General features: G+C 36.3%; 1 protein-coding gene across 1 annotated transcript; it reads right to left on the bottom strand.

Annotated features, from left to right (window-relative positions):
- Positions 1–1963: 1963 nt before the first annotated feature.
- LOC113106770 (opsin-5-like) lies at positions 1964–6873 on the bottom strand. The gene is made up of 6 exons (XM_026268795.1): positions 6786–6873; positions 5969–6131; positions 5247–5374; positions 4058–4196; positions 3774–3969; positions 1964–2670 (listed from the first exon to the last, which is right to left on the bottom strand). The coding sequence occupies exons 1-6, from the start codon at positions 6871–6873 to the stop codon at positions 2170–2172; spliced, it is 1215 nt and encodes a 404-aa protein (XP_026124580.1). The 3' UTR covers positions 1964–2169.
- Between the last annotated feature and the right edge of the window lie 5182 nt (positions 6874–12055).

Raw genomic sequence — 12055 nt, 5'->3', positions numbered from 1 at the left:
TTAACCTAAAATATTAGGAGTTACGGCTATGTCCAGAGGGTTAGCTGATGTTTAAGAATGCCTTGCTCTGCATGTGTGTTCCCTGCAGATCAAATCCCTGACCTTTCCAGCTGAGCTACAGGAATGGCAAGTTCAGTTCATTTGTTTGTTAGAACAATACACTCAATTATAAGAATACTTGAATGACCTGATTTACAAGAAGACACAACCGTCTTCTTCCACATCTGAAACCAATACATCATTAAAGCTGAATAACATTTGACTGGCTTTGAGACAAGTCAAGGACAGATGCTGGGTGGACCACGACTGCATCTGTTCAGTGTGAGGTAAGGCAGATAGAAAGAGAGGGCAAGAAACATCTGCTCAGCCAAATTGAAGGGAAGGTGAGATCATTGTATATCTGAATGTAGTTCTGAGATTCTTTGAATTTGGCTCGGAGAGCTTTATATTGTCCCACCCAGGAGCCATGAAAGATAAGTTAAAGGGTATAAATGAATCTAAACCTCGGACAGAAATGCACATAATTGGACAGAACTGATTAGGTCTCATGATGTGCCTTGATAAACATTTAGTTTATCCAAGTTAATTTATTGTATTGCTAGAATACTCTGTCATGTTGTAAATCATTTGGATAAAAATGGATTATGTATTGATCCTTCCGAGTCAGTCCTTACTAAGCTAATTTACAGAAAGACATAAACTCAGATGAATGAACACACAGAAAGACAGCACCAACTGCAATGTAAACAAGTTAAACAGGGCAACGCCTAAGCAGAAGGACAATGCAGCATCATTTTATTTATGCACCCAGTATTTTTCCCAATTAAAGCTGATTACACCTAAATAATTGATTAGTATTTTTATTATGTATATATACACACACACACACACACACACACACACACATATATATATATTCACATGAGACTTATTAGTGGTGTATTAAAGCTGGACTCACTTTCATTCTCCCCACTGAAACCTTCAGATAAAGTGTAGTTGAATTTTGATCAGTTTCCAGAACTTGTCAACACAAAAGAAATGCCCTGAAAACCCTCTCGGTTGGTATTAAAAGCCTCTGTTTTAGATATCGACTCTCACATCCCTCCAAGCAAAGGTTCAGTGAGTGTTGGATTGAGCACAGCGCACTGCTGTGAAGTGCTAGTGTGATTGTATCTGTTGAATTGCATCTCTCTCAGTCAAGGCCTGAGGAGGGAGCTAATTGAACAATAGCGTTAACAGCTGCCAGTGAAGGGAATAGTTTAGCCTGGGTAAATCAATAGTTATTTTCTTCATAACATATCTCCTAGTCAAACATCTAACTGTAGTTTAAGTCAGATTTTGGATTGTTTTCATGAACAGATCTTTTAGAGGTTTGATTTAAAAATAAAAACCTATCCTGTCTTTTTCTGTATGCTTTCTTTGAATTGGGGGTGCCTCAAGGCTATTTCACTGAATTTCCTGATCTCTTTTTCCTGCCTCTGTCTATTTTTGAGAGTGTAGTGACCCATATAGGTAGACCTTGCTCATTACACCATGCTTGCAGGCTACAGGGTGCATCCAATCAACCTCACCAACCACTGCAAATTTACTGCAATTTCCATTTAGATTAAGTACTTTTGTCCTTTAATGAATCAATGTGCAATAGGAATGGGAGCCGTTTAGATGGGAACAAACAATACTAAGTTTGTAGTTTGCTTTGCTATTGCACTGTTAGTCTGTGTTACTATCACACGGACATTGATAATACTGGCTTTGTGTAATTTTATCAATGCTTTGGCAATGTAAACCCACCCAATCTTTTCAGTTGTAATATTCCTGTTCAGCCAGCAGATGACAATCTTTATTTATTTAGTGAACTGACCTTGCTTTTATCATTGCAAACCATGTCTGAAACTAAAACACAGTTTGTGAGGTTGAACTTCAATTGTTTTTCGAAATCAGTATCTCACTGGTCTTTAAGTGGATTTGGTTCAGTAAACATTGGTGAAATCAGCAGGAAGTTCTGAGGATCAATAAGAATCCAGAAACAACAGGGAGATTTTTTTTATTCCTTCTCCTCAGCTTTCTTTGTCCTTGTGTTTGGGCATCTAAGGACATCTGTGATTCTTACAAGTTTTATCATCCTTTCCCTCCTTACATTTTATGCATTCTTTCTTTATTGAGTATCTCTCACAGGAGGTCATTTTGCATTCTGTCAGTCAGTTGTCTCACTGGAATTTCACTCTGAACGGTGCCCTCCAGAATACGCGCAGTTCTCTGAGGACTTATTTGCTGAAGACGTGGCTCTGCTTCTACAGAGACATGACATGCCCCATAACTCTCTGCATGTCCACTGGAAAAGGGTGTGGAGGTGCTGGCATCCTTATTGTTGCACTGCTGAAAGTTCTGTACCTGCCGATCCTTTACTCCTGCTGTGGGACTGGCTTTACTATGGCTCAAACAAATCCTGTGGCGGATGGTTTGGGTATCCTTACTCAGTGATTTGCGAAAGTTGGGTTTGAAGAGGAGATAAACCATAGGGTTGTAAATGGTGGAAGATTTGGCCAGGATGGCTGCCAGCGCAAAAGCGGTGGGTGGGACCTGCTCATTGGCACTGAACGCAGCCCACATGGCAACAATGGCATACGGGCTCCAAGCCGTAAGGAAGCCAATACACACAGCCACTGACAGCTAAAAAAAAACACACCACTCTTAGTTGTCATGCAATTAGATTCAATTATTTGTTTTCAAATGTTTTGAGATCATATTTTGACCTCTGTAACCTATATTCTCACACACATACACATTTCTTCAGGAAGAATGCATTAAACTGATAAAAAGTGACAGTGCTAAAATTTTCTTACTCAGTATTTTTGTCTTGTTTTCCAGTACAAATATCTTAACATTCTTTAAACAAGATTCATTTACTTGAGAAGTAGAATGACTTAAGATATTAAGTCTTGTTTTATGAAAAATTGTTAACTGAGTTTACACTTAAAACAAGAAAAAACTAAATAATTCAAGGGGAAAAACAAGTATGTTTTTCTTATCCCCTGGAAGATTTTTTTTTCTCCTCCTCAAGTAAATACACATTGATTTAAGATTATTTAGATATATGTAATGGAAAACAAGATAAGAGTAAGAACTTACTTAGTTTCATACTAAGTACTGAAGACTTACTTTTTTTTTTCTTTTTTTTTTGCTGAAAAGACATTTGATGTCATTAACATTTATGTTACATTTATTATGTTACAAATAGACAGTTCTATTTAAAAAACAAATGCTGATCCTTTGAATGTTCTATTATGAAAGAATAGTCCTAGAAAAAAAAAATATATATACAGGTATATATGCTTATATTATGTGTGTCTGTTGATTGCCAAATGTTTGTAAATGTATGCAATACAGCATACAAATATGTTTAGAGGGGACATTTGAGTGCCTCAGTAATCAACATTGAGCACCATCATATTCAACAGTGCAGTTACACAAGGGCACAATACACCAGGACAGCCAAAGGTACAGCCAGCCCTTGTCCAGAGGACAGAGGATGGGTAATCAGCATTACATTTTGAGGGACATTAGGTACATACTCAGCAACAGCATCACGTCCGTACTGTCTGCGCCACAGGGCAATAAAATGTGGTATATTTGCGCAGTGTGATAGTGTGGACATCATGAGTTTTTGTACACTTTTATGTCCCAGAGGTTCATTTGTATTAAAAGCAGTTTTTTTGCTATCTAAAGGTCACTGTAAACACAAAAACAACAATGAACTCATAAAGCTTACTTACCTTGACAATAAGAGCGTGTGCATTGGACACTTTGGTTTGTGGTGAGACGTGCTGTTGAACGGCTTGGCTAGACCCCCTCACTGTCAGTAGGATGAAGGTGTAAGAGAGGATGATGATGGTACAGGGAATAACATAACAAAAAATAAAGAGACTGATGATGTAAGACATGGCTAGGGCATCGTGGGATGGAGTGTACCTTGGAACACAGAATGTAGAAAAAGCATGACTGCAGAATCTGTTTGCGTACATGTCACATATTAATGCTAAAATGTTTGTGGTCATACCAGTTTATGCAGCAGGCGGTTCCGTACGGTTCTGGTCCAAAACTGCCCCACCGGGCCAAAGGTCCCACAGCAAAGACAGAGGCGTAACACCAAACCCCAACCACCATCACACAAGCATGGCTGGATGAGAATTTGTTACCTGTGGAAACAAGGACTGCATGAATAAATATTTTTACAAGAAAATGATCAGACTGGTCATGTTGACTAATTGGTCTGCCTGCATGATTCTCCTGACACAGGTCGGGACAGTTGGAATTATTTTAATTTCATATCCCACAGAGACAGAAGGAAGAAATGACCTGGTGTTTCAAGCTCCAGCAACCCCTTAAATGTGTGTTCATTATCTGTGTGTTCTTTCCTTGTTAGGTTCATTTTCCACCACTCTGTCTCTCCTATTTTATCTAATTTTCTCTACATGTTCAGATTTGTTCCAAGTGTTCGCTCTTATCTTTTTCATCTGTGTCTCTTTTCATTTGTTTGTAAACACTGATTCTTGCGTATTTAAGCCTGAAGGTCTTTTAATTTCACAGTGAACTGAATGTGACAGTTTTCAGAATCTTCCGACAGAACCCGGCGCAAGCACTGTCCACTGTCCACTAGCACCTCCACCTCCACCTCCACTAGCAGTCCACCATATGAGACGAGACTTGACCCCAAAAAACTCACATTCATGAGAACAGTATCATTTATGTTAATTGTTAATATTTTAATCTAGAAGAAGCCTAGAAATGCGTATATACCATTCCAATGCCTAGAGAATTAGATGCAGAAACCAAACTGAACATTCACCAAGCTAAAAGAGTTAATCAGAAGTAGGTCTGTAATTTTATTCAGAGTTGCAACATTGTTTAAAGTGAATTCAAATTCACTGAAGATATAAAATTAAAGAAAATACATTTGTTTTACTGACTTTTACCTCAGTGAAACACTTTATCTGGATGTCTTAAGAGTTCTCGGGGGCGGGGGTTGTCTTCAGAACTTCTTAAAATTTTGTATATGTAAAATATTTCTCACATAAATCAACAAAACAGTGACAAAATCACAGTGTTTATTCATGTTATTTGGCAGACTCATCTTATCTTTATAACATGCTTATATTCAAAATAGAACATAGGAAACAGTAGGCTATCACTTTGTAATGGTTTGTAAAATAATTGTTTGGTTAAAGAGTATCAAAAGAGTTTCATACCGTAATTTGGGACGCAGACTTTGAGACAGCATACTGAAGACAAAGCAGTCAGGTTTGTTAGGCTGCATAAGCCAAATAAAACCCCGCACACAGCATAGCACAGACATGCTACCTCCCCAAACAACCACCTACAGAGAAAAAAGAGAAATCAACTTACTGTTTTTGCCGAACTCTGAAACACCCCTTTTCTTTATTTTTTACATAAGAACCATGATACTTTACTGAAAAATAGATCAAAGAGTATCAGGCATTTGTTGGGACAATAAGAGATTGGTGAAGCTTTGAAATTGTAGCTTGCTAAGCTAGCTTTATCACAAGCTACTAACAAAGTTTAGCTAACTAAATTAACACTAAAGTAGCTATATCTTTTTATATAAATATGTTTTTTAATTCTTTAATTCCAGCATTTATCAAAAATGGAACTTTGAGACATAACTAATAAACCTAGAAAATACTCAGTTATAAAGTGCACATTGAGAACATAATTGCTGAATAACAGTGCAACACTTTTGAACATTTGTTTTTGAACGAAATGTTTCACTAAAATGAATCAGACCTCTCAACCTTAAAATGTGAAACAGGGGTAGAGCGCACTTATATATTAACAATTTTACAAATGTTATTTCTGATATTTACAGAAACATAAGTTGTAATATTGTGAAGTCTCTCAATCTTTCTCTATTCTCTATTATAGTGAGGAACAGTATGAAACAGGATCTCACCTGTGTGCTAGAGCAGATGGGATGGCCAGAGGAAACAGAGACAGGGTCATCCCTAGATCACTCACAGACAAGTTCACAACGAAAAACTCTGCTGGCTTCAAAGATGACCTCTTACGGTAGGCTACAAACAGCAGTATGCCATTTCCCAGGAGCGACAAGACACCTGGGTGAGCAAAGGAGATCTTTTCATATTTTCATCAAAGTAGCTACTGTATTTGTAAAGCTGTATTGAAAATGTGCCCCTGACAGTGTGACATCTCCATGCCATAGCTGACAAACCTGTCACATGAAGACACCATTTGAGCTTGGAAATGCTAAATGAACCCTGCTAGGTGTCTCAAGCAGTCTAGAATATAAATTATCCTTATTTCTTTTAACAGACTGACGTTGGATCAATCCATGAGCTTCAATAATCTATGCAATTTGTCTGCTGCATTAGAGGCATAATTAAAGTTCTCACTTCTAAAGAAATGTTAATAGTAAGCAGACCAGAATAATCACACACATACATACCAAGTGGTCTCAAGAAAAAAAAGCCCACCCCATTCTCTTTTTTAATTATATCTGTGGCCATATCAGGGAAATAGATTATAGAATATAAATTTGATCATCCTCATTCCTCAGGACAGTTTGACCACAGGCAGGGCAAGCAGCAGAAGGAGGTTAATTACAGGTGAACAGTTTCACCTCTGAATTATTCATAAAGAATAAAGGCATGCAAATTCATTGGGGTGTTGAGTGTTGTCCTGCTCTGAATTTTCCACATTTGAAGATAAAGAAGACAAGCAGGAGAATGTAACTGCAGTTGTGGACTCACAGAACACTGAATAAATTGATCCCATGAGGATGTCTTGCTGTCTGGAGATTGTGGATACAAACAGGGCAGTTTTTGACACATTGCCCATCTGCGGGGGAGAAATAGAATGTGTCAGATAGAGTTTCAAACAGAACTTCAAATGCATCTCTGAATGTTCTCAGATGCATTGGCTTTACATAGTGAACTTGTATGACTTTTTTTCTTGCGTGCAACACGAAAGGAGCTATTATATACACGAATGTCCATGTCTTTAGCAAAAATGTTTTCACTGTCCTACTCAAGCTTTGAAAAGGTCTGAGTTACAAACTTTTTAAAGAGTTTGCTACTGAAAGTTCCCCTGAGATGTTTCACATTCTAATTCATGTTTTTTACTGGAATCATTGTGAGAAAAAAATGACACCTCAATTTGATAATTTTTTCTATTTCCTCCTCTCTCTCAGTCTCTTCTTGACGTACTTGTTGCTCTTCTAATTCTAACAGATCTTTCAAGTGTTCAGCACTTTGGCTGAATTTAGACCTTTAACTGTAGTGGGCAATTTGCCAGTATTAATCAGCGAGTTATTTGGTTCTGTTTCAGTTTGACAGGTCAGCTGTGTGTTCATTTATACTGTGTATGGTCAGTGAGGTAAACCGGGCTGGTAAACGTTGATTTGGGCTCTATGACCAATTGTGTTTTTTATATGATTTGTATTATCTTTTAGCGGATTTCTTTTATTTCATCATTCTGTGTGTGACACATGATAATTGTACTATTTTGTACAACTACTTTATACTATAATAAATTAAATTATTATTTGGTTGTAAACCATTAATTCTTTGTGGCTAAAATAATCATAATATAGTATCTAATATTTTATTGTTTAAAAAAAATAATTGTTCAGTATTTCAGTAACGAGCATTTTGCTCAATGGAATGATTTTGTGGACGTTAAAGGTTCTTCATGGAACCATAGATGCCAATGAAGATCCTTTTAAGAGTGTGAAGAACGTGTTTTAAATAAGCCTCAGCCTCATTTTCTCCCTAGTCTGTTTTCATTCATTTCTCTGGTGCAAAGCCCCAGACAACAGGCTATATTGGTTTGGATTCATATGATCTAGGAAAGTCTCTAGACTAAAAGCCCAGCTGGATGTTGCTTTCAACCATTTTTATCTCATCATTTTCACCGTATACATTATCTTTCTCGCTGGCCAGGGTCCTTGATGTATTAAAGCAGACAGCTCATTTTGAATTAACCCTGCCGACTGCTTTTAAACCCTAAACACATTCCTAGATTCCATTTCTGTAAAAATGCACAACATCTCCTGCTGCCATGTCATTTATTAACTCAAAGCCAGACTGCTACAACTGCCAACATTTTCTTGATAATTGTTCATTCTCCCCACCTCTCTTTGCTTAAGCTCTCCTGACATTTCCTATCCTTTTTTTGAGTTGAATAGAGCAACATATATATTTTTTAGATCATGATATACTCATAAGCAGGATCACTTTTCTTAATAAGAACATTAATATAATAAAACACATAGCTTGTGTTTTTGATCAACTTATTTTCCCCTTCATTCATCCCTTGTTAATGCTTGATCTTATCCTCACACTTTCAGACCTTATATTATAGACCAAATGTTGTGATGTGGTTTTCTCCATAAAAAGACAAAGCACACTTCTACACTCTCCGAAAAAAGTACAAAAGCTATCACTGGGTTGTACATTTTTAAAAATCACACTTTTTTAAATCTTATTTGCCCCTGAAGGATGCGCATACATATCTAAATGGTACTTTTTTATGTAAAAGTACCATCCATCTGACAGCTTTTGAACCTTTTTATTGATATGCCTTTGAAAGACACATTTCCTCTGGCTGGTCTACATTTACATTACATTTCTACAGTAGGCCTATGTTCAATGTAATTTACAAAATAATGAAACATAAAAGCAGGCTTTGAATTTATCATAAAGGAGCCATCAATATTTCCTGCAATAGATCAGAATATTATAGAAAATAATTACTTTCTTATTATATTTTTTTCAAAATAGTATTATAAAATTATTTTATAATATAATTATTAAATATTATCAGTAATGTTACTTTTTTATTTATAAACACTATTAAATATGAAAAATATTGTATTTTTATAATGATATGACCATATGCAATCAAACATGCTAAGTGTATTTGTAACATGATCTTTCATCTAGGAATCAACATGCCAGTTTACAGCCTCCTATATTTACATTCAATAAGATTTTGGGATTCAGAAACACATTTATAACAAACCACCAAATATTCCTTTCAAAAAGCTCATACATAACAGTCACCCCTAAATACTACAGAATAACAGTGTGCCCAGTGTGGTGATGCCTAGTTTAGGTAACCTTTTTTTCCCACTCAATCATAAACCCCAGACAGAACTTACCTTCTTACTCTCTGTGTGTGCTTGACTATCCACATGGAGTCCAGGTAGAATCCAAAGTATGGCAAAACTCAAACAAACAAACAAACAGAATGAAGGACAGATAATGACAGAGAGACACTGAAAGACATAAAAGATAAATATCCTCAAATTCTGAGAGCCTAAGCTCTGGTGTTCAGTGCCAGACGATGAGCAGGTGAATGGCAGTCAGTCCTCTTTGACAGTGATCAACTCTACAACTGATTCTTGATGTGAAGGACTGATATAATCCAAACAGACTCGGAGTCAGAAAGCCACAGTACTGACGTCTGATGTTGCTAAGAAAGCACACACTCTCTGATACTGGTCCTCTCCTTTTTTCTCTCCATCCCTCTCTCACTCTCGCTCTGCTCTTCTTGTGTTTTTTCCCTGTCCCCTTGTTTTCCCCTTGTTTTTGACCCTCCTCCCCACTCCCATTGTATGGCTAGACACTTTCTCTCTTTGTCTCTATCTGTCAGATTTTTTTGGTACTTCACTGAAACAGACACATTTTTCTCAAATGTTTGGTATGAATGATAATGTATTTTGATCCAATAAATCACTAATTGTCTCCTCTTTCTCTGTGTTTTTTTTTTTTTTGAGATTCATTTTTGGCTTTTTTTTGCCATTATTGTTATTGGACAGTGTACATGAAATGGGAAGAGAGTGAAGTGGGAGAGAGGGGGCGGGATCGGGATCAGGACACAAGTAGAGCAATGGCACTTCATGTTGGTGAGCTGCCCACAAGGCTATTGGTGCCAACCTTTCGCTTGCTTTTAAAGAAGAACATCTGTGATGGCATTTTCGTCTGGCCACAGGCCATGATGTCATAGCTTTCCAGAAATCTTCTGGATCAGCCTCCTGCTAAACAACAAGAAAACAATGTGTAAAGTTGAATTTTGTCACTTTTCATTTTCGTTTTTTGGAATCATATGTTTGACAAATCGTATCCATTTTTGGACTGCTTTTTTCTCAGTTGTAAAAATTTTTTTTTAAATTAAATTAAATAAAAAAGATGAATTTAAGCTTTGAATACAACCACTTGTTTAATTTGCTCACCATATTTCACTAAGTATTTCAACCACCAGACAGGCACACACCCTGCTGCTTGCAAAATCTTCTGTGATGCGATTTGCTTCCGGAGAAAAAACATTGTTCATCAAGACAATCCAAAAAGTGTTCCGGGGTTCTTTTGATCCGACATCCAAGGCATGCTTCAAAGCAATCCGTCTCAATGCATCCCACGCATTTTTAATAGAATCTGACTATGGTGGAGATTACTGCAAAAACCTATGATGAGGTGCTTTAGATAGGGAAATTTTGTACTGGGAAATTGTGCATATATAATAACATATCATAACTTCATAATCCTTCATAAACATGCATACAGATGAGCAAAACTTTCAGGATTAGGCCTGGAATGAGCCAATGAAATCTCAAGGAACACTATCAAAACATTTGTACATATATATATTTTTTTCAAATCCAATCACTGTCACTAGTTTCAGATCATTCCAATTAATTTAATCAAAACACTATTAAAGAGTTTCAATGAGGTAAACATCTGAATGTTTAAACAACCAGAAAAATCTCCTATGACATGCACAGGTCTAACAAGCAAGTAAGATATTTAACATTATTAAACATTAACATTATTTGTAAATTATTCTGCAGGATACATTTATAGACCAGCAGGTGGCAAACAAAACGTTTGAGTAGGACATTGACTCATTTACTCAACTGACTCATTCAAACCGTTCAAACACACTAATGCTGTGTTCACACCAAATGCAAATAGAGCGTCTGAATGTCAAAATGTTAAAGCGGCAAACTAGACGCGGTAGACGCAGATTCGACGCTCTATTCGCGTTTGGTGTGAACACAGCATAATACTTCATTGAGGAAAGAACAAATCACTGTCATGAGTGACTCATTGAATCATTCACTCAACTGATTCATTCAGCTTCCTCAGTTTCTTGGCAGAACACAAATAGACAAAGTAACTGTCAATATTGCATCTAAAATGTAAGTTATCAAATGTTTTTGCTTATATAACTGTTGTATAAAAGCAATATCAAACCAGTGATGTAATATTTTCGCCACAGTTCATGTAAAAGTAATGCGTTTCTTTTGCAAACTAAGACTGTGGTTGCAGCATATGTGTGTGCATTTTTTCTGGTTTCCTGCTATTGCACTGTAACTCCAAGGTAACCAGAATGACTGCATGAAGCCGTGAATAACAGGGAGAAGCAAGGATGGGCAGATGGATTGAGGGAGGGAGGGCTGGAAGATGAGATATGGCAAGTTTTAGGGTGAAAGAGCAAAGTTTGTGCATCTGACACAGCAGCATACAGTTTTGAAAGACAAACATGATCTCATACAGACAATAGATGTATATATATATATATATATATATATATATATATATATATATATATATATATATATATACAGAGAAAGAGAGATTGCTTATTTTAACTTTCATTTTGTGAATGGTAGCCAGTTTTCCTGTTCATCAGCACTAGTTACATCTGACACAAACACAAAAAACACAAAGCAGTATATGAAAGTAAAGTATATAAAATAACAAAGCAAAATTATAAAAAGTAAAATGTAATTATAAAAATTCTAATATATGATGTATTATTATAAAATATATTGAATTCTATATTTCTATTTTACTGACATTATTGTCCTATACTTTGGCCTGTATTAGATACAATTCTGATTCTAGATTGGTTAAGTCATCCTGAAAATTGTCTTTTGTTTTCAGAAGAAAGGAAACAGCATGATTTGTTTTCACTAATTATCAACCACCTCATGCAGAAGCTTACAATACAACAG

Source organism: Carassius auratus, chromosome 8 (assembly GCF_003368295.1).
Source record: "Carassius auratus strain Wakin chromosome 8, ASM336829v1, whole genome shotgun sequence".
Classification (NCBI taxonomy): domain Eukaryota; kingdom Metazoa; phylum Chordata; class Actinopteri; order Cypriniformes; family Cyprinidae; genus Carassius; species Carassius auratus.
Note: the sequence above shows the minus strand (reverse complement) of the source record. Positions and strands in the feature narration are given on the sequence as shown.